Consider the following 24,216-nt stretch of genomic DNA (forward strand, 5'->3'; position numbering starts at 1 on the left):
GCAGATAAATATCATTACCTACAGAATTTTCCCTAAATCAAGACTCTTCAAGCCAGAAAGTGCAATAACATGCAATCAAGAGTCTTATCAGGTCTAGTTAAACAGTTTTCTGAAAGCTAGTGGTTGTTTACTTTGGCTTTTAGCTACTAAATTCTAACAGTGGAAAAAGCAGCTAATATTCCAGTTTTGAAAAGGGCCTAATGGGATATTTTTGCTAGCAATAGGTTTGTCCGCATGATGTTGATCCTAGGCAAATTAAGAGAATGTCTCACACGTTTGGGTTTTTTTAACACACAAATTAGAAAGGTAATGTAATTTAAGTAAATCAACATGCACTTACATCAAAGTGATTACAAGGTCAGATGCTAAAGGTTAACAGTATTGATGTAATGCAGTTAAGAGTTCTGTATGGCACATAGCTCACTGTTATTTGGATTAAGCAACTAGGACACCACAAAATCAATATGGCACACAAATGGACTGAAAACTGCTAATGGGTTGCAGAACATAATTGTATATGGATTATCTTTGTCAACTGGATCCTTTGTGCACTTTCATTTTTTTTGGCCCTATGCTATTTGACCTCTCATCAATGACCTGGAAGAAACCAACATAATCACCTGAAGATGAGAAAAAGATGCAGAAGATAACAGGTTATTGATGCATATTATTTTGTAAACTGAATACAGCTGCGGGATTCATTATTGCTATACTTGGCACTGATATATGCTATGCTGGAATATTGTGACCACTGGGGAAATCCAAAATTCAAGATGAGGTTGAGGAACAGTGAAGATTACAGGAGAAACACAACATTGATTAAAAGACTAGAAAATAATCTTTTTGATAAAAGATGCAAGTCCAATCTACTTATCAGTGAGAAAGCTAATTTGATCACAAACCTAACCATGAATGAAACAAAAAACTGTTAATAGAAGGCTTTTCAGTTTAGCTGAAAAAGTATAGAACGATAAAATGTTGAAAACTGAAACCACAGACAGCAACTATTAGAACAATGCATCAGGATGACTTCTCCATAACTATCACTAAAAAGAAGAAAACACTCGAACATAGATGCAATATTTACCTAAAGACAGTCTAATTGCAACAGAACGGTTTCATGAGTTTTTGTAGCCTGTGTCAGGCAAAAGGGAGATTCTATTATCACATCATATCTTCAGACCTCTTCTATGAATTTATGAAAATGCCACATGGGTAATTACCTTTAATTACATAATCAGCAATCAAATACATGGCATATGGTATGATCAAGACTTAAGAAATACTAATTAAAACAAGTCATACTAAAATAATTTTTTAAATTATTGTTTTCATCACATTTTAAGAACTATTCAGTGCCAATTACAGTTGAAGAGAATGTTAACATCTAGACAAAAATTAGAGTAAGTTACCATCTTCAAAGCAGTGCAGAAATGCATAGTATGATCCTCTCATATAGTTGCAAGCTGAGATGCAAGTGACCCCCTATATAAATAATTCTATTATTGTTAATATCAATTACTTAAACATAAATGTTATTTCCTTGTAAAATGGTGTCCTCATTTTTGTAATTTTAAATTAACAATTATCTTTTGAAATGAGAACATTTTAACATATTAAACATGACAGCAATGTAAGAGGATTATTAAATATCACAAGAAAGTAATTAGTTTACAAGACAGAACAAGCGTGTTCTTTTAACTATTGATCAAGTTGGATACAAAAGCATAACATTACCTGAGCTTTTTCAGTACTTGTTGGTTGTAGATGTCTGTACAGCACTTTCTTCACAACATCAATAAACAAACAAGCAACTACTATGAGGATTATGGCAAACCAAGCAGAACCACTTGACAACAGCTGAACAAATACGAAGTACATGTCCTGGGTATGCAAAAATGGCCTGAAAAGTTAAGTGAAGTGGCAATTAATAAAAGTGACTTCTAGAAACAAAAGTACAGCACAGGCAGGCTCAAGTGTATCTTATTTTACATCAAGCAGCAAGTGTCTCAGGATGCAGAGTTACAACCACGTGGTGTCCATGATGAAGTCCAGTAATCTGTTGGACCTGACCTACAAAGAAACTCTGGGGAAGGAGGGTACTGAATTTTGGAGGGAAACGTTCTAGTTTAATTTTAAATTGTGTTCAGGAAATCAATCACTCTCCAAGACCCCAAAATACAAGCAAAAATACATCACTACTGATTCAAACCCCAGCATTTTCATTTCTGTTGCAAATATTTACCTATTACATAGCACCCTTTGGAACCTATCTACTATTTTAAAAAAAAAAAAAAGCCTTTATAGCCACAGACTGTCAGACACAAGTAATGCCTGTCTATGAGCACAGGACAGCTCAGGAGCACTGCTCAAATTTCTAAAAACATCACCAAAAGTGAGTGGCCGCTCTAGGTTTAAAAATTTGTTTTCTGACACCTGTCACAACATTCAGAGCAAGGTGGTCAAACATAATACTTAAACATAATACTTCAGTGTTTTTTCATAGCTTCATCTATCATATGTGGTACAGAAAGGTGGGGGGGGAGGGGTGCGGGGGGGGAGAGAAAAAGAATCACTCACCAGATAATTCCCCCGTAAAACAAGGAGAATATGAAATAAAATACAATGGATCCCCAAGTAACAAAATGGTTTATCCATGTCCAGAAGTGAGTTTCTAGTGCCATCTAAAACAAAGATAACTTCAATGAACTTCCTTTTTCCCCCCACTTCACAGAAAAATCATAAAATACCAGTCTGAACCTACTTATGAACTTCCAGCTCAAACACTAAATATCGCTAGAACATGCAGAAACTACAAAGAAAAATTTTAGCCACCATTGAAACCAAACATAAAAATCACTTATCTGGAATCCTCAAGAATCAATTACTTCTGTACAACTTTTGAATCAATTTTATATTATTGCTCTATTACATATCTGCCTATATATTCAAAGTAATTAGTATAATATCATACCTTCATCGTAACAGTTATAACCATAACGGTGAATACCAAAGTACCAAATGTCCAGTTTCCAAACATCTAAGAGAATGGCAAGGCAAAAATGATGGAAGAAAAAAAATAATCAGTTAGGATTGTTCACAGTAAGTTAGATTCTTCTTCAGCCAGCTACACTAATGAAACAAGTCTGTGGACATAAGCTTGTGACAACTAGTCACTGTGAAAAAGCAAGAAGGACACAACACAAACTACCAGAAAAAAAAATAGCTTAAGATAACAGCAAAACTAACAACCCACAAGTTATCTTTCTTCTTGGTTCAAAACAAATCACCACAAAGGCTACATGAAATATGAAGGAAGTCCAAAACAGTAACATGAAATGATAGGAAAATGAAGATATCGATTTGACCAATTAAGTAGAAGCATCCAATAGAGAGCAAATATTGAGTGGAAGGTATTCACTTTAGCATAAGTGCAGAACACTTTGAGTTTAAACATTTCCAGATCATTTTCAACATGCAGCATCACCTGAGAGTTCACTTTTTATCCCAAGCATAATTTTACAATTCAAAAATAATGGTGCCATTGTATTTTTCAAAGAAAATTCTAAGGAAAAGACACTTTGTTTCAAGGCTAATAAACACTAAATTAAGCTTCAATTCTAAAACGCTGTATCAGCCACTTTTGTATTCTCTTGCCCATGTAAATTAAACTATCAAAACTCTGAACAAGTTCTACAACAATAAAATCTCAGCTCTGACAACCAAGCAGGGATGCTGAGTTTGTAATCTATCTACACACATGCTACTCAGACGCAGGCTGCCATTCTACAACAGGTCCAACTGCTCTGCTCTTGTAAGCAGTCTGGGCACTAAAACTGAAGACATTGCTGCTCTGTAGCTATTTTTGCCACTGACATACTGAACAATGACCAAACCCTCAACTCTGTGTTTACCAGCAGCAAACGAAGCAAGCAAGGACAAAGGTACCACATGCAGACAGGCAATCAAAGTCATCCTAGAGGTGATTTGTTAGTACAGCACAGAGGCACGGAACTGGGATTCGCACAGTTGTAGTTCTTGTTACAGAGCTGACAAAAAAAATCCCAAGAGCCCAATGACAGATCTCACAACTGCTTTTCTCATCTTTACACAAGGTACAAAACTGAGGCAGCCATGAGTCTGGATTTACTGATAATTTTAAAGATCTTTGTTATAACACGTCTTCTGAAGCCTTCTATTTACTTTTCACACAGATAGTAATGTTTAACAAGCAACATGCTTGCTGTTAACTGCTGCAATAATAATCTTAAAGTAAAATCGAACTACTGCTCCTGAGTGACCTGTGAAAGAAAGTGTCTTTGCTAACACTGCTCTCAATGGTCACAGAGTTAGATGCAAAACGTGAACAGGTTCTTGCCACCATTTTATTTTTGAACACATTTACACTGTGGATGCTGCATCCTTTAATCCTGTGAAGTAACAGATACAGTATTTTGTATCTCCTCCTCTTCTAAGCTCTTACCATTTGTCTGTTAGGTTTCAATATCTGACGACATGCACAGCATGAAAAAGGGGGGAGAAAAAAAAGAACTAAAAGATCAAGTTGTTGCAAAATGTGTTGAGGTAAGCCTAACAGACCACCAACATTAACAAATCATTTACAATCTCTTCTGTTCTGCTTTGGTCCCCACTGAGAACTTGGAATGAAAATGTGAGGTCTTGCACTAACACTACCTTGTATCACACATTTGCACAAAGTGACTGGTTCTTGAGGACTTCTTACAAGAAAGCACTTCAGCAGTATACAAGTTTCTCTTGCCCTTAACTTCGGCTTTTTCACACACACATTAAATTTGCAACATATTTTATGCACCGCAGATATTTATACTGCAACACACAGTTCTGCCAGTTCAAATAACCAACTTCTAGCAAACACAGAGAGGCAGTAACTCCAAATAAATTCTGAGACTTTTTAAGTCACAACACAAAAAACATGAGAAGTCAAAGAGCATCTGAAAGCTTTATTTCCAGTATGATCATTCACTAAATATATTTTTAAAAAATCTAGAGGTTAATTTATGCAAGAAACCATTAAAGAACTTTCTCCATGAAGTCTACATTAATACACTAGTCTAGATTTACAGAATATAAACTGTTCCCCAAACTAAACATTTGTTACTGAAAGAAATGAAAAAAGTCTGTTCCTGCCTTGTGGACATTTACTAAGCAATTCTGAAGTGAGGTGCTTTGACAGCTAAGACAGATGCACAGAAATGCACCAAGTCATAGTGTAAAATTACTGCATTAGAAGAGCATTGAAGGTCCTTTACCAATTCACAAGAACTTCACAGTCACACAGCTTGTAGCAAATGACAGGAGAGGAGATACTCATGCCTCAGTTGTAAGAGACATTTTAGTCTAAAGCACAACTATGTTAACATTCTTATCAAACATCTCCTGATGAAATGGGTACTCCAGCTAGTTGCATCACCTCCCCCTTTATTGCTCCTTTCTCTGCAGGGATGCTAACCACCAGTTCATATGCTCTGTGATTTTAGTCACCTAAGACAATTCTGGCCATTGTCTGTACATCATTATAGAGAAACCCTTTTTTTTTTTTTGGCTAAACTTTCTGAGCTCATGCTCACTGCCTATTACCAGGTGACCACTGTGAATACAGCATGATGCTATTTTTGTACCTTGTGCCATAACTTGCAACTCTACCAAGCAGTACACAAAAATCAGCAAGCACTTCATGTCAGTAGTAGGAATGGGATAATGAGAGAAGCAAATGTATTTTTGCATCCTTACCCAAACAGTTTTACAAGAGAAAAATCAGTAACTAACTGTTCCAAATTGGGTTAACTAACTCACAACCAGGGAAAATGAGGAAGCAGACTTGTAATGATTTCATCCAAGCATTAGAGCTTTCTGTATATGATTTTTCCCCCGTGAACTTTAACATCTTTACAATAGACAGTGTCAAATTAGTATTTGATGATTTCATTAAGTTATTGTCTTAAAAAATTCGTTGAATAAAAAGTATAATTTAAAAGCAGCTTGCACTACTTAATTTTTTAAAGTGCTGAATAATTAAAAGAATATATTTTCAGGAGAAGCTTTAAGACTTTTGACAACTTTCAGATTTAAGCCTAATTTTATAACAGATGCTAAAGAGAAGCCATTGTTTGACACTGCAATCAAGTCCACCTCAAAATGAGTTTTGAATGAATGAATATAAATTTTCATTTACTGAAGTTATGATGTACAATTTTGACAAAAACAGTATACAAAATAAAAAAAAGTTTAAGACAACCATAATAGAGCTATTATCTTGAAAGATATGTTCTTCATGGACATATGCTTTCTGACGTGTCTTATGGTTTCCACGCTAAGAAATGTTACTCTTGAGAGCACACACGAATATTAGGAAAGCATCTTTGGTAATTACATAGTTCACAAAAAAAAATATTTCTTAGATTTTTCTGACACAAGAGATTTTTTCAAAAATACATTAAGAAATATCACCTAAAATACAGTGAAAGAGTAATTCATATGATATTGTACCTGGCCATTTCCGAGTAGAGAAGTGTCTTCTCCCATTAGAAGATATGATCCATAAAAGAAAACAAATGCATGAAAGAAGCCCAGGATGGTCCAGTAAAGAAATGGTTTAAACCCCAGATGGGCATTTTTACTGATGTCTCTGCAGAAATAAAACAGATTTTGGATTTAAGATTGTCTTTATATAACCCATCGGCTATTCACATTGTATGATTGCTACTGCTTTGAATAAATCTAACTTTCAACTGCACCAAGATACATTTAATGAATGCTGACATATTGAAAAAATACATAAATCATGGGCAAAAAAAGAACCCTGAGCTGTCATGATTTGCCTCTCCTTTATGCGGGGATCACCAATGGCAAGGGTCTCTATCTGGTCAAATTCAGAATAGCGCAAACTAGAATTCCTCTCCCTGGAGGTGGAATTGCAAGAGGAAGAAAAAGCCAGATAATCTGATAGTTGCCCTCTCTTCTGCTCTAGGAAGAGACCTCTAGGAAAAAGAGAAACATCTAAGAGACACGTCTTTTTTACAAAAACATATAGAATCAGAGAATCATAGAACATTTTGGGTAGAAAGGGACTTAAGTGTCATCTACTCCAAGACATCTTCAACTGGATCAGGTTGCTCAGAGCCCCATCGAGCCTGTCCTTGAACGTTTCCAGGGATGGGGCATCTACCACCTCTCTAAGCAATCTGTTTCAGTGCTTCACTGCTCTCATTGTGAAAAATTTCTTTCTTGTATCTACTCTAAATCTACCTTCATTTAGTTTAAAACCATTACCCGTTGTCCTGTCGCAACAGGCTAAAAAGCCTTGCTAAAAAGTCTGTCCCCATCTTTCTTAAAAGCCTCCTTTAGGTACTGGAAGGCTGCTATAACGTCTGCCCAGAGCCTTCTCTTCTCCAGGCTGAACAACCCCAACTCCCTCAGCCTGTCTTCACAGGAGAGGTACTCCAGCCCTCTGATCATCTTCGTGGCCTCCTCTGGACTCGCTCCAACAGGTCCAAGTCTGTCTTGTGCTGGGGGCCTCAGAGCTGAAGGCAGTACTGTGGGGGGGGGGGTCTAACCAGAGCGGAGTAGAGAGGGAGAATCCCCTCCCTCAACCTGCTGGTCACGCTTCTTTTGATGCGGCTCAGGATACGGTTGGTTTTCTGGGCTGCAAGCTCACATTGCCGGTTCATGTCCAGCTTTTCATTTACCAGTACCCCCAAGTCCTTATCCATGGGGCTGTTCTCAATCACATTGTCCCTGAACCTGTGTTGATACCTGGGGTTCCCCCAATCCAGGTGCAGGACCTTGCACTTGACCTTGTTGAAGCTCATGAGGTTCACACAGGTCTACTTCTCAAGCTTGTCCAGGTCCCTCTGGATAGCAATAAATATACTTTTTCCTCCAAAAAGCAGTATGCAGTGCAACATGCTACCGCTGGGAGGACATCGGATTCTACAGGAAATCACCTCCCCTCTTAGTTAAGCATTTTTTGTGGCAATTCCCCTAACTACAGTGTCCTAGTTTTTCAGGCGCGTATCTGAGTGATTTTCACCTCCTACATGTAATGGAAGAGAAAGCTGCCAATCATGTAAGCTGACCAAGTGCTCGATTCTCTTTCAGTCTCAATATGACTGACATAAAAAGATGCTTCTCTTAATATACTCACATGAATTTTTAGGATGAAAACTATGTAGCTGCAGTTCTTCCTCACCAAGATAGTTACTAAAAATTGCATAAATTTCAGACAAAAATACTGTAGGAATGCATAATAGTAAGTTCAGACTTCTGCAGATGCCACTGTTGTTCTAAATGATGTGCTACTGTGACAATGTATGTAAGATATACATACCGATAGAGCACAGGTTTACTCTGTAATACATGCGGATGCACATGCTGTTCAAAAAGACTGTATATGAGGACAGGCAAGGACGTGAAACAAATATTGTACAAAGTCAGGTATACACTGTCATAGAGCGTCTGAAAATGGAAATAAAAATTATTTTGAGTCTTGTAAAGAAACAAGTTGTTTCTATTTATCAAAATTTATTAGCACATTAACAGCAGCAACAAATCATTAATTACATGAATTTACTAGTTAGGAAAAAAGCTATACTTGCATAACCATCTACTAACATCAAGCTATCAAACATAGAAAATGAAGCTGGATATTTGTCATGGTGTAAAATCTGTGCTGCTCCTGTGTAGTTCTTTCCCACTTTTTTTAGTTATTTACCCTCAGTGTTTCATGCACATTTATCAAGATGTAAGGCATCCAGTACTTACTTGTTGTGAAAACAAACAGAAGAACTGATATAAAAATTGTGGTGTAATAAAGCACACATTCTGAAAAAAGAAAAATGAAGGAAATAGTTAATCCTCAGTATATGCCTCACAAGTCTAAAAGAAATTGCCAACTCTTACAAGCTGGTAAAAATACACAGGGAGAACATAAAGCATTTCCACATTTTACTTGGTAAAGTGAAGCAATATGCTTTGCTCAAGAGTGTATTTTGTTTGTTCTTTGGGACAATGAACCTGAAAAATAAAAACTTAATTATATGTGCTGGACGAGCACATCTCATTATGGGAGTATCGGTAGTATTAAAGGAGGCGAAATCCATCCATTTTCCCCTCAGTTTCTTTTTAAGAATTTATTTGCAAAACAATTTCCGCATTTCATTCAAGAAAACCTGCACCCTGCTCATGTGAACTTTTTGCATGGGAGTAGACGAAACAGAACCCAAAACCTAACACCATGCTGTTATCTTTAAATGAAAGCAAGTAATAGAAGGTAAAAAGTGGCTTGGTGGCCAATACTAGAATCTCAGATAAATTTCAAGTAAGATAGTGAATTTTGACTTGTTAGTAAAACTGATGACCAAGTCAAAAAAAAAAAAAAAAAAAGACATTATTAGCATTTCAAACACCCCAGCCCAGGACTGAGCTCCCAGACCCCGTCTCCCTGCTTAAGCTCAGCCTGCTGTTCCATGCCCATAGCTCCCTGAGATGTAGGCGGAGATAACTCAGTCCCTGGCGCTCACTTCTCTTGCAGTGTTTCACCTCAGGATTTCTTAAATCAAGGCCAGGATTGCTAAGTTTTATTAAGGTGAGCCTGCCGGCAAGAGCATGCTCTCTCCCCATACACTTTTTGCAGGCCCTTCCCTCCCTCAACTACTTCCTGTGCTCCTTTTTCCTTTTAAGAAAGATGAACAGATTTGGTTCACATCAAATCAGTAAACAAAAGACGTTATACTTTCACATGTTGCTAAAGAATGCATTTAATTTCAAGCTAGTAATACTGCTTTTGAGAGCAAACACTTCTGCCTTTCAGCCTAGACAAACTCATTGTGGTATTAAAAATCTGTTTCTAGGTGGAAGTACTAAGCAATTTCACAGTTAAACTACTGCATTTGGTTGAAAAATACTAAAAAAAGCCCAGAAAATGTGTTTGAACAGAGACATTTAACCTTTTCCCAACAAAAGTCTTAGATCTGGAACAAATTTCTTGCTGGGAAAAAGTTACACATTTTTCTGTGAACTTCACTGGCACTCTTTGAAGACTTACCTTATAAAAAAAGTACTGTACAAGGGTTGCTATTCTAATATAGTAAAAGTGCCCATGAACAAAAAGCAACTTGGAGAGAAATTTAAACCGTGCTATTGCATAGTCACTGTTTCTTACAGCTTGTCTTCCTTCCTTGCCCATGATACCTGTAATATTTGCGAAACAAATCAGAAAACAGGTTAAACATTATAAAAATTAAAGTTTAAAAAAAACCCCAACAACATATACCTGAAGCTACAGCTCTGTTTTCCTGCACTTCAACACTACCAAGACTTCAGCAACTTTCAGTTCCAAAAGAAGGCATTATTCCTCGCACTTACAACTAAGGGAAACTGCTCATATGATGTTGATTAATTGGAAAAAAAAAAAAAAAAAAGACGACTATTTCCATAAGCTATACTTAAGAAAGATTTATGGGAAGACATAGAAATAATAACATTCATACTAAACCAAAATTCACAAACCAAGCAAATCATTATCCATCCATCATCAATTACCAATTTACTTATTATGTTTTTCTTCAGAGGCGTTTTTCTTACAGTACTTTCTGGGAATAATACATATTCAACAGCAGAATAAAAGAAATGTTGTTCTTACAACAGCAGTTTACTTAATGTGATGGGCTGACAATGCTTGTCACTTGTCACAGTTGAACATAAATTCATTTCTAAAAACTATTATTAAGAATAGGATAAGCATTCACAGAGCACACAAAATGCTCTTTTACAGAAGAAAAATGGCCCAGGACTCCTGAAAACCAATTAATTAAAAGTGCTGGTTGCTTTTGGGGAAAAAAGAAAAAAAGTCTAAAGGTCCCATCACCCTCAATGCCAAAGACTTGCTATTTCTGACCAGCATACATGTAATGTCTAATATGCTACAAATTACAATACAAACTTGGATAATATATTATTTTTAATAAGCTTCAGTAAGTTGACAAACTAGCTGTAGAAAAATGCATTATTTGCTATTGGCCTGTAACCTTTTCAAGCAGACTATACCCAAGGCCTTTAAAATCATGGCCACATGATTTACATGATAAACATTACATACAGCTTTTTAATCACAAAGGGTGACAGATTGAGTATCCTGATATACCAATAAATTATGTAAGAACCTTCAGCATTTACTATTGTAACAAACACCACCCAAAGTCAGTACAGAAAATATTAACACACTATGTGATGGGTACCAATTCAGTTATACATATGTTTTGTTTTGTACTCAGTTACGTAACACAGCAGAAAAAAAAAAAAGTTTAAAGGAAGTCCTGGCCAGACAACAGAAAACAAATATAAAAAGAGAAAACTACCAAGCTTAGCTGAGAATCAACAACAGTCTCAAGAGCAATAATGAAAGCCTTCTCCTCAAAGACAGGCTAGACACAAATGGCATTTCTACAGTGATACAGATGTGGTGCAAACAATGGCAGTTTAGAACAAAGAAAGGTTTAAAGGTCAGGTTTACACAGGAACTTAGAACCTGACAGTGTCTGAAGTTAGAGATACTCACTTCCAGTATCTGACACAGAGCACTTCTGCAATTCTAGTTACAGAAGAATCTTTGCTGTTCTTAAGGCAGCATTAAGCAGGACCTCTGATTATTGGTAGACTACACAATAAACCTAAGACTTCTGAAAGCAAATAGCCTTAAAATTTTAAATTTCACTAAAACCCTGCTACAACAGATGACTCAGATTAACACTCTGTTATTCACAGGTGCAAAAACATTAGTTTATCTGTTTATAAATGCTATTCATGATCTAATCCTCTACTAACATTTGCATGTTATTTGCCTTTGTCTCTTCTGACAAATGAAAGTTACCTATGCCAACATGTGCTTCTTGTATCATGCTAACATCATTAGCACCATCACCGATCGCTAATGTTATAGGTTTCTCTGGAGACGTTTTTAACAGTCGCACTACCTGGAGGAAAAAAAAAAAAAAAAAGACAGAAATTTTTCAGATTAGACAGATAGTCTACCTACAAACTATGCCACTAATTCCCAAGAATCTTAGTTAATTACCTACCTGTAAATATAATTAATATGTTTTATGAATGTGCACACTTAAGAAAAAACATCTCTGGCATACCACATGTGCAAATTCATTGCTCCTTTAGAAAAGGTGCTTGCTGTAGGGCACAAGCCTTCTTTAAATATTACGCCTGTCTTGAACTCATTTTGCTGTTCTTACTTAGATGTTCTTCTACAACTCTTAATTTGGTGCTTTATCAAACAAAACAGTCAAGTAAAAGTTGGAACTGAAAATTTACTTAGGGATTAATCCAGATTTAATGCCCTTTACTAGACATGCCCAGATTCTTCACATTTTCAACTAATGGAAATAGAGTGAGAGGAATCTGAAAAAACAAAGTATTAGCACAAAGATCAATACATGTTGTTATTAAGGAAAATAGTTTCTTTTTAAAGCAAGTTCATTATCACCAAAGGCTATTCTCAGTTGGAAAAGTCATGGAAGACAACATGACAGAAAGAGGGGAAAAAAGTTGTTTACAAACAAGGCGCTAAAATCCTCAAAAGAAGAGCAGCGATATCCTGCTCTTCGCAGAAAGGAAACAGATCTTTAATGTAAATGTCAACAATATTCTAGAAAGGAGTGAGTTAGATGAGGCTTTTGGTTAAGGAGAATTAGCAATCCATTAACCTCCCAGACAGCTCTAACTAAAGGTAGAAGCATCACTAATTCAGCCATAAATGGTCTGCAGAGTTAAAGGTGTGAATGCAGATCCAGAAGACTTTCTAAAAACAGAAAATATTTATCTATGAAAAAATACTGCATTTTCCCCCCAAAGTTCCAGAAAACCCAAAGTAGAAATATCAACAGAGCAACAACTGCATGAGGTAAGTAGACACAAACAACTGTATTCAAATAGTCGAGTGCTAGCTGGCAGTCTCAGGGCATTGATTCATAAGAGTGGTAACTCACTTCACACGAGGAACACAACAGTGATTATATACAGTCCACAGTTCAGAGAAATCCACCTGACTGTAAGAATACATTCCCTAATTGCAAGTATTAATATTAAAGTTTAAAAGTTCTCCATTCCTAAGGGGTAATTATTTCAAGTACATTTAGCATTAGGTCTTAGTAAGCAGCCTTAAAGAGGTGGCAAGGCTGCAGTATGTCACCCAGATCAGTCCTTGTGAGATACCGAAGACTCTGGTAATTTAGACAAAAATCTACGTGAAAAGGTCAAGACAAATCCTCTGGCAAATTTTAACAGCAGCTAACAGCAGCACCTCTGAATGACTGACATGAAAGATATTTAAAAAGGTTTCTGAGCCATAAAATAGACAAAAATAAGTAGTGAGACCGCTAGCCATATATTAACAAGCATTAACATTAAAGGAAAAGAAGCAGGAAATATTAAGCTGAATTCCAGCTTAAGCTTGGAATAAACCTCACAAAAAGGGAGCAGAAAATCAAATGCAAGGCTAGACTAAACTGCTGTACACTTCCTTCCCCAGCCTTCCCTCCCATGTTGTACGGCATTTGACTCAGTGATTTACATACTTCAGCGTTTAAAATTAAAAAGTCACTGCCTTCAAAATGAGGTTTTACTGTACTTCATGACAAAACATGGGAAATAATGGAGATTATCTGCTGGACAGGATAAGAATTAAGGAAAGCATTATTGACTGCTATCTGCCAAATCTGGAAGTACAAAACACATTATAAATCAAGTTAAATGACAAAATAAGAACAAGGACACAACATAGGCAAATAACTGCACGTTAAACAGAAGGAATGGCAAAAATTTCAGTTAAAAGTGTACATAAAGCAGACACATCCAACAAATTGTCTTTCTCATAGTAGTTACAAACAACTTCCCTTTAACATTTCATTGAAACTAATATTATATCAAGTTTTATACACAGCCGAACAGTTGTTTAATGAAGTGATTCTAAAGACTGCATTGAAAGTCTGGCTAAATGTTGGAAGACTGACCTCAAAACAAGTCACTCATGCTACAGTAAAACAGCCTGCCCTCTTTTGTACATCTAGTACCTCACGTAAGGGTTTCCTAGTGTTTTAAGTAAAAAGATGCCTTTTTTCCTTTTCTTCCCTTACACTGATAAGGTGTAAAAAATAGAGTGGGCAACAGTGTCATTTCAGAGGTTTAATATTACTGGTAATACACGCAAAAAGCCTTTGAAGCATACAAGATAAGCTAAAAGTAGAATAAAATTAAAAAAATACTCAGAGGTATACAACTGAGTATTAGTCAAAAAAAGTAAGAGGCACACAAAACGAAGGGAGAATATTTCAAAAGGAAAGAATAAACATTACAGCTCTTCAGAGCTTAGCTTTCTAGAGTAAAAAAAACTAAATCACAAAATCTAAATTTGAATTTTATCTGACTTGTATTTGAGTAAAATTAAGTAGTGAAGGAAAAACGGTCTTATAAGAGAGTATTAAGGTAAAACTCCCCTGGAGACTAGGCCTCAGCTTCCCTTCCTTTCTACTTCCTCCTCAAACTTGGGTATTTTTAAAATCTTTAGAGAAGGCACATTTTTTCCCTAATTCATCAATTTTCAATTTAGCTTTCTTGTGAAGGGATGGAACAGGCAACGCAAAAGCATGCAGGTTATCAGGATAGTTACCGCCTTACAGAACACTCAAGGAGTTGATTAAAGATAAGCTGCCTTCTGGCACAGTGGCAGTATTTTGACTCTCTCCTCTATCCACTTGCAAATTTTCAAACACATGTATAGAAACTTCTGAACAAACTACTCCAGATCAACTGATTTTAACAAGGATTCAAAAGTCGCAGAAAAGGTCAGGCAAACAAGCTAAGCAGTGCCAGAAATCCCTGCCTGCTCAAAGCATGATAAAAATACTTAGAAGACAATCCTGATTATATTCTCACTTACCTTTGCTTTCTGAAGGGGTGCCATGCGACAGCACAACACTGCAGAACAGTTTTTGCAAACTTCCATGAACAGTTTTTCATGTTCCCTGAGTGCAAGAGAGAGGCTGGTCCCATCCACAACCAGTCCATGCTGGATAACATGGTCTTCCTTTATTCTATTCAGGGATAAAAATGTAAAAATGTCAGCTTTGTATCGGTGTGATGGAAAAATTTAACTTTTGTTATGAACTATGTGGTTGCCCATACAATAAAAAAAGAAGTTAAGCTTGTTAGACTGTTTCTTCAAGTCTGCTATTATATTAGTAAGTTTTTTAAAAAGGCAACTTCATGCGTTTGGCACATACATCAAAGAGATTGTCATAAAATTTGAAAATAAAAGAAAACCAAGCTAAGATCATCACTGAGATAATGACATCTCACGTATTTTACCTCTTGGCTAGCTGCCTCAGTTGTTCCGCACACGTACTGTCTGACTTGTGCTGCACAAGCTCAAGGATGTTCATGGTTCTATGGAAGTGTCCACATGATAAACTGACACTAACAGCCGTTTCGTGCTTATCTCCAGTGAGTACCCACACTTTGATACCAGCCAACCTGAGTGCTTCTATAGTTTCTTGGACTTTCTCCTGAAGTCTAGAAACAAGAAAATTCTTAAATAATCAAACTCAACACTTTACAAAAAAAGAGCTCATACTAACTCCATGTTACCCCTGTAACCTCATTGTCATGATGATTTAAGACTGCATTTCCAATGTTACATATATTTTCAGCGAACTATAGTCTTGCAGATGACGTTCCATTACTAGCAATAAAACAAAGGCCTTGATGAAACAAAAACTGAACATCAATCCTGTTAAGTGATCAAAAATTTGTAACAAGTATGTCTTAATTTAAATGAGGCACCACGGCTGCATTTGAGAATCTTTAAAACAGTCCACAATGATTACTATCTACTGTGGTGCACGAAAAGCTTCTAAGTGCTCCATCTGTACACTCCAGTGTACAATGCACCCTCTGACTTACAGAATACACACTACACAAGCAGAATGCTTTGTAAAGTAGCTACTCACAGAAGTTTTCACAAGGAACTAGCCATTACCCTAATATTTACTGCAATTATTCCATTTCACATACATTAGATCTCCTCTGATGAAGCACACTGTATGTCTTCATTATTAAGCCAAAAATCAATTGGTACAACATGTGTTTTGAATGCTCTTCAATCCAAACAGTGGTAAACATACTAAACAAGAATAGCACTGAACTTCTGGTTGTGGCAGGAGAGTTTTTCATGGCACACATCGTATTTTAGTTATAAATTCTAAACTCGCTATGTTTTTGAGTGTAGTTAGCAGAAACTCTATTGCATACTTGTCTTCTACTCCTGTAGCCCCAAGTAATTCCAGATCCCTTTCTATGAAGTTGAATACATCTGCTAATCTTTCTTCCCGTTGCTGTAAGGCAGTTCTGGCCTCATGAAGGCGTTTGCCAATTTCTTGATACTCCTCAGGTGTGAATCTTCTGTAGGCTACGCACAAAGTTCTTAGTCCTTTCTGTGAGAAAATAAAAGACTACATTCAGAGTAGACAAGATTCTGATCTAACAAGAAGGTGTCACCTGCAATTTGTTCACTTCAAGACACAGAACTCGTACCAGAAGAATCTTCTTCCAATCAGGTGGGCAAACACATACACTTACCAAAGCAAATTCATCCACATGTATTCTTGTTTTGTCTATTTCTCCACTCTTACTACGAGGAAGAATGGAAGATTCTGCTCCCTTTGTGAATAAAAGCTTTTCCCCTAAAAAGTGAAACAGAACAGAAATTAAGAATACATACTATTAAGAAGTTCTGAAAAGCAGCTTGTGCAACTTCTGATCACTTACCTGAGGGACTCTCTACAATGACACTCATTCGTCTGCGATTTGGATCAAACTCCAAAACATGAAGCAATTTATACCTGTATTTTGTGTTTTAATAGAAGAGGGAAGGGGAAGAAAACATTTTTAGAAATAAACTTCAAAAGACAATAACTTACAAATATACTCTTACCCCCTGTTACCAATGTTTGTGCAACTGATTGCTTTTCATCACTTTATATATATTTAATTCCATTCTACAAGAATAAAAGGTTCTTCTACCAATAGTAGTTTTCAGAACGCTAGCTTTACATCTGGAGATTACAATCAGCTCCTACCTATTCCTTTGTCCTTCTATCATTACTTCAAACGTAACTGAAAACTACATTTTGTGCCTAATGCTTGTAAACAACCTACACAGTCAAAAAAGAGTGTATTTTCCTTGATGTCCTGGTTTTGGCTGTGATAGAATTCATTTTCTTCCTAGTAGCTGGTACAGTGCTGTGTTTTTTGGATTTCGTATGAGAATAATGTTGATAACACACTGATGTTTTAGTTGTTGCTAAGTAATGCTTACTCTAAGTCAAAGACTTTTTAGTTTCCCATGCTTTGCCAACAAGGAGGTGCACAAGAAGCTGGGAGGGAGCACAGCCAGGACAGCTGACCCAAACTAGCCAAAGGGATATTCCATACCACAGAATGTCATGCCCAGTATAGAAACTGTGGGGAGTTGGCTGGGAGGTGGCAATCACTGCTCGGGGCTGGGCTGGGCATCGGTCAGCGGATGGTGAGCAATTGTATTGTACACCACTTGTCTGGTTTTTGTTGTTGTTGGGTTTTATTCCTCTCTCTCTCTCTCTCTGTTACGTCCCTTTTCACTACTATTATTATTTACTTTATTTCAATTATTAAACTGTTCTTATTTCAACCCATGGGTTTTATCTTTTTCCGATTCTCCTCCCCATCACACCACTCATCCATCAGTGAGCAGCTGTGTGGTACTTAGTTGTTGGCTGGGGTTAAACCATGACACCTGATAACTGGACTATTTTTTGTTATGTTACCACTAGTTTAGAAAGTTAATTTTAGACATTTAAATTTAAAGTACTGCCAACTACTGACACAGATGAAATGGATAAAAGGTGTTACAACATGCTGCAGATGTACAGTTATCAATAATATTTCTACTCATTTTGGGAAAGTTCAAAATATGTAATTAGATTACAGATGCATGAGATTGATTCTGGGAACTTCTAGAGATGAAAGTACAAACTGCAAGACTTGAATAAGCAATCCAGTCTTCCAACTCAGTCTCAATCTTTGAGGAATGGGCAAAGATACAAACTGTTATAACACACACCTACACAGAGCAACTCACACAAAATTCTTGCGTTTCAGTTTCAATTGGTAAAGACTAAGATGCAAGCTGTCTTAAAAACATCAAGGGAAAAGCATGAAAAAGAGCATGCTGTGGAAAGGCAAGGTTTTCTTATGAACAGAGAGAATTAAGAGGAGAACACTATATTAATCTTCACTACCGTTCTGTCCTTCAAAAGAAACAAGGAATAAAACCAAATACCTTTCTGGTTTTCCAAGACTTTTTACTTCCATATTGTCCCCAGTAGTTCCAGTAAATACTACTCCAACCCTAAAAGGAAAACAAAATATACATTTGATCATCACTATAGACATAATGGTGGGGCGGGGGAGGTGTGTAGAAAAGAGAGACTGTTATACCCCCATTACTGCTGTTTCTAAACAAAGTGAAGAATGCCCACTTTTTACAGTGTTTTAATAGTAACATACTTTGTCCACCATAATTTCTCAAGGATTTCCATAAAATATTTTAAATCATCACTTTATGATATGCCTAGGTTTTTGTGTATTTTATTTTTGTATGTTTTCATAGTAAACTGACAGTGCCAGGCCCTGGCCTTTACAGTCTTTCTGCGCAATTTTTAATGTAGTTTTTACCATGAATTGCCTGCCATAGCAGGTAATTTCTACATTAGACAGTTCTGGCACTACAACTCACCGGCTTGCAGCTTCAACTAAAGCTTTCTCATCTGGTGAAGAAGCATAATACTCCAATGGGGATGCTATTCCATTGGCATGCCAGGGACCATCAGCACCATCTGTTTGATCTGCATTGATCTGCACTGTATGACAAAGACAAACTGCTTTCAAGAAGAGTTCTTCCTCTTTCATCTGTACAAAAGAAAAAATTTTATTTGTAACATTTATATATCAACCTGGTTTTGAATATACTTAATAAAAAATATGTTTTTACTTAAAAATCTGCCATGTATTCCATGTTAAATAATCACAGCTCAACATGTTTAACAAATATTATGTTCAATATATTTGAACTTCATCGCTTCAAACTATTCAGAAATTCTGATTTTAAAAAAAAAAAGCTATGCTAGAAGAAGATTTCTCTGCAATAAACCTCTTTCTATCTAGGATGCCTAATGGGGGAAGAAAGTAAGTCTTACCAAACTATGCCTATTTCCATCTGGAGAATCTTCAGAAAACCCCTCTGGAGTTAGTTTACCATTGACCTCTTGGTACTTTATGCCATTAATGGAGCACTCCCGAAACTGCATCTCATTTTCAGTTAATGTACCAGTTTTGTCTGTAAACACATACTCCACCTTTTGTAAAATAAAACAAAAAACAGACTTGGAGTTGCATGTATTTGTTAGAACAAAAAAAAATTAAATTTAAAAAAAAAAAATCTCAACTCACACTCTCCACTACGCCCCTTCTTTTGAGCATGTAAAAATTTTAATTTCTACCATCAGATACTTAAGCCTTATTTTTAAATTAAGCAGAAATCAAAGCACAACCAATAAAAAAATCTGCGGTAATGAATTTTAATATTACAAAAAAATTAGAAAATAGAAGGTAAAAAAAAAAAAAAATAAGAAGAAACAACATTTTTTTACTCTACCTGTCCCAATTCCTCATTGAGGTCTGAAGTATTTACTTGTGCTCTCTGGTTTGTTTCTTTGTGATAGAGGTCAAGATCCCAGCCAATAAAAAAAGATCCAAGAAATTTCTGCATCTCAACAGTCACATAAAGTGAAATAGGTATGATAAAATTGTAAAGTACCAGGAAAGCAAGAAAATCTGAAATAAATCTCAGAATCTACAAGAGAAGAAAGAAAATGTAAAGATCACTGCAGTGATCAGGTGAAACATGGTTACTTAGTTACGTTTCAATATGCATGAAAAATGACAAATTGACAGAGTCGGAGGAGATCAAGTCCCACGGACACGAGAGAGACAACACATACAATGACAGTGCAGGCATTTCCAGGTTGCCCCAGTAACGCACCTTCAGACTGATGCAAAAAGACTGCCTTAAGCTATGACTGTTCATAGTTCATTAATTTTTGTCCTTTCTACTGAATCTGTCAGAAGGGCTGCCAATTATTAACTGTCATGGTGATTCTGTTTTCAAACAGATCTCTTGAAAGAGTTGAGTCTGAAAAAACTAACGCGTTCCCCATTTCATCAAACAGCACCATTCATAAGCTTTTCTAAGGAACCATAAATGGTGAAGGCATTTTATGGAAGGATATTCCATCTTGTCAGAGGAATCTGTAAGTATTCTGTATTGGTTTAGGACAGCAGAGCAACAAGAGGGTTCCTGTCTACTGGCATTTCTCAGTGACATGGGTGATCTAGACTACATGACACGAAAGAGACTGTGTGGATTTCAATGGCACAGGCTTTGACACCTCTTCAAATCACTGTGTTCGACAGATACATTTTGGGTAAACAGCTATGCAATAGGATAGAAATTTCTCTTTATTAGATATGACAACTGTAACAAACTCTGAAATGCAACATTACAATCTCTTTGAAGTCTCTTTCATTTGCACAACAAACTCAGTATCTAAACTGTACTTTGGGAAGACTCTTACCAACACTTAATATCGAGCAAGGGAGACTAGAGATGAGAAAAACTGGGACATTCTTTCAACTCTACCAGATATTGGTGTAGGAGAACATTTTGAAGAAAGGGCATATAAAAGTAGTGAACAGTTTGCAAAGCTAAATAATGTCTGTTCTTCCTAATTAGGAAGTGTTGCTATAATTACTTAATAAGTCAGTACCAATAATTCAGGTGTCTAACAAAAACATCAGGAAGTTCTGTGCCTTAAGAGATCTTCCAAACTAGACTGGAAAAGATAGATAAAGGCTGAGAGCAGTAATTGCTCCAAGAAAAGATACACTGTGAAGAAATGACAATCACTAAGGTTAGCAAGTTTTTTCAATGACTGTGTATTAAATAACAACCTGCACAACACAGGACAGATGAACAGCGAAAGCACTCGAAGTAAGGATGTCAGCATATTGAGAAATGCAATTCAGATTGTGGAAGTAAACAAGTGAGAGAGAAAAAAAAAAAAGACATGACAGAATGAGAGTGACACTGCAGAAACACAGATGGCTCTGAACGCTCCTGAAGGCAAAGGTAGAGGAATGGAAAGATTGAGTAAATAATTATCCCCATTCTATTTGGAACTGAAAACGCTTCACAGGCTAGTCTAACTTACGTAGCAACTACTTCAAATTAAGAAGAGCCAAGAATTTACTTGATTGACCACTTCAAAGAGTTGAAAGTGCATTAAGTGGGTGCAGGTACTAAAAGTAAAAGTCACTAAACAATTTGAAAACTTTTAAATTCATTTAGTACTTTTCAACAGTGACACTTTTAGAATATATTGAAAAGTTTTTGGTAACTGTAGTGAGAACCTGAATTAATAATTTTAAATAAAACACAGCACTGAGATTTTTCCAGTTAAACCATAAAAACACTCCACATAACAAGCTTCTGAGAAAGCTGCATGTTCTACTGAAATGCCAGTAAACTCTTACCTCTCCTTGAATCAAAGACATTCTTGATTTACTTCTTTTTCCTTCCTGAACGACTATCTACTAACGGTAAATTTCAGTCTACTCGTGAAGCAGAGCAGAACTCTCCTGACTTGGAATTTGGACCTTTTTGCACACATGGCACCTAGTGAACACATTCATTTCTCAGCTCTCTGGGAGGTGGGGAGGGTGTGGGTGTTAAACATCTGACACCACATGACATGTGGAAACTGGATTTTGAATTCTTCTGTGCTTTGAAAATCCCCTCTACCTCTTGGTATCAGCTCCAGCCAGCTCCTGAACTGCTTTGGAAGAAGGTAAACTCGTACAGAAATCAAAAATTAAACAGAACACAGAAAAATGCAGAATGGTTAAAAAAGACGCTTCTCAGAACTGCAGACTTAAGGAACACTATAAAGTAACCCTCCAATCTCTACAGAAAAATGAGAAGGCAAGCAGGAGTTTGAGCAAAATTACAGCCTTACAAAATTGTCTGAACAATCTCAACATCACAGAATGTCCATAGCGCCTGAACTGTGAAACCACTGCAGTGAAATGTGCACAAGAACAGCCATCCTCCTCCTCTTTTCACTTAAGGAATGACAAAAGATACCCAAATGAACAATAATTATAATAAGAACACAGAACATCAGAACTATGTCCTAACAAAATCCAAAATCTTCAAAAAGCTCGGTCTTTTCATAAAGGAAGAAAAAGTTCAACGAGTAACAGAGGTAAGATACTTCTACATAAGGGTGAGGCTACATAGGACTAACTGAAACTCAAAATACTGAGAACAGCACGCAGGCTTGCAAGTGGATCATGTTGTAGTTACACCTATATCCAAGGACAGAGACATAATAAATTTCACACTCAGTATACAGCGGCTGAGGGTTCCTCAGATATGCAACTGGGTAGAACTACATTACCTTACTGCTGTTTCTTTCATGCTCTGTTTTTTCATTATACCAAGGTTCATCCCATTTTTCTTCAGCTTGCCATGCATACTTTAAAATAGTGCTCAGAATGGCTTCAAAGAGGAGGATTATTAGGTAAATAATCAAAAAGGAATTCATGGACCTACAAAGAGGCAAAAAAAAATAAATGCAATTTCAGTTTATTTTCCTTAATCTGGTGACACACTGTGGTTACATGAATCGACCAAAAACTTATCTTACAATTTTTTTTTAAAATGTATCCTGTGTTTGATACGAATATAAAGTTTCTATGTGACACGTAAGCAACAGAAGTGAAAATAAATCCTACATCTGACCAAGATATACTTTACATATATAGCAACATGAAGACTAGATTAAGGTGCAAGAATACCCCAACAGCTGACTTGTGTCACACCTGTTGTCCAAGATTTTGAGGGATGATTTATCATTCTCTTCTTCCCTGAAGGCGGTACAAACAAGCACAGTGGAAATCCAAGGCCGCACCTTTTTCTTCAGTTAGAAGAGCACTACCATGTACATCTGATTATTTAACCCAGGCCATGCTATACCAGGATACAGTCAAACTTGCCTCTATATTCTGTAATGCTAGCCAGACCATCCTTCCACCCCTTGCTTTGATGACAACTTTTCTTATGCGCTCTACAGTTCTGTTTGTATCTGGCTACAGAAGAATAATCAATCCCATGTTTGCAAAAGAATGACGGGAGACTATCTCAGATTTTTAGTAACTGGAATAAAGGCAACATACAAGAATTCCTTTTCCTTTTAAAATAATTCACGAGGCTCAAAATGTAAATCTCTATAATACTAACACCTATCCCATGACTACAAGCAAAGACTTTTAAAACTGAGCCTGCAACTTGTGCTAGAAGCAATATTCATTGCAAAACATATCTGCATAGGCTATAGCCTTTAGACCATGTGAAACAAACCTATTTTCCATTATATCAAATGCTATGTTTCAGGACAAAGATTTGTAAATGACTAAGACCTCATTTCAATCCATCCTCTTTAAAGACATGACGCAGTTTTACAGTAAAGGATGCAGAGAACAGCAGAGGCTGCGACTATTGTGAAAACTATCTCTGAGCATCTGGTTCCTGCAGTATTTCATCTATCATTAAACGATCTCCACATCTCAAAAACAAACCTCCCAAACTAACTTTTTCTGCTTTAGTCCTTTTTAAGCTTGGGTTTTTCAACTTGTACACTACTGAAAGAATCAATACAGGATGAAATATCAAGAAACAGATTTTATCATTATAGCTTCCTACTGAAGGCAAAGCAATTGCATTCTCTTCCCTTGCCTACAACTCAATGACAACATCATCAGGGTTTTAAAGTTACCGAGGAAAAACTAAATTAAAACTCTACAAATAAGAAAGATATTGGAAAATAAACATACTTTTCTACTGCTGACCGTTTCTGAGATTTACTCTTGTAATTTAATGCCATCTTTGTCTCCATACCTGTATACACTGCAACACCTGGGAAGGGGCGGGGGGGGGGGGGGCGAAAAAGGAGGGTA

At 36.5% G+C, this 24,216-nt stretch overlaps 1 protein-coding gene across 1 annotated transcript in view; it reads right to left on the reverse strand.

The window, feature by feature from the left end:
* Positions 1–1,737: 1,737 nt before the first annotated feature.
* Positions 1,738–24,216, reverse strand: part of ATP11B (ATPase, class VI, type 11B) — a gene marked incomplete at its 3' end in the record, with an annotated part of 38,529 nt that continues 16,050 nt past the window's right edge. Inside the window, exons 9-27 of the mRNA XM_009706921.1 lie at positions 24,094–24,175; positions 22,659–22,809; positions 19,796–19,993; positions 19,338–19,496; positions 18,878–19,050; positions 18,422–18,490; positions 16,870–16,943; positions 16,681–16,784; positions 16,354–16,535; positions 15,412–15,615; positions 14,984–15,137; positions 11,909–12,011; positions 10,085–10,230; positions 8,803–8,862; positions 8,369–8,496; positions 6,529–6,667; positions 2,975–3,040; positions 2,581–2,684; positions 1,738–1,903 (exon numbers count right to left, since the gene is read on the reverse strand). Coding sequence (XP_009705223.1) covers positions 1,738–1,903; positions 2,581–2,684; positions 2,975–3,040; positions 6,529–6,667; positions 8,369–8,496; positions 8,803–8,862; positions 10,085–10,230; positions 11,909–12,011; positions 14,984–15,137; positions 15,412–15,615; positions 16,354–16,535; positions 16,681–16,784; positions 16,870–16,943; positions 18,422–18,490; positions 18,878–19,050; positions 19,338–19,496; positions 19,796–19,993; positions 22,659–22,809; positions 24,094–24,175 — 2,462 coding nt within the window. The remainder of the gene's footprint in view (positions 1,904–2,580; positions 2,685–2,974; positions 3,041–6,528; positions 6,668–8,368; positions 8,497–8,802; positions 8,863–10,084; positions 10,231–11,908; positions 12,012–14,983; positions 15,138–15,411; positions 15,616–16,353; positions 16,536–16,680; positions 16,785–16,869; positions 16,944–18,421; positions 18,491–18,877; positions 19,051–19,337; positions 19,497–19,795; positions 19,994–22,658; positions 22,810–24,093; positions 24,176–24,216) is intronic.

This window comes from Cariama cristata, unplaced genomic scaffold (assembly GCF_000690535.1).
Source record: "Cariama cristata isolate BGI_N322 unplaced genomic scaffold, ASM69053v1 scaffold4379, whole genome shotgun sequence".
In the NCBI taxonomy this organism is placed as follows: Eukaryota; Metazoa; Chordata; class Aves; order Cariamiformes; family Cariamidae; genus Cariama; species Cariama cristata.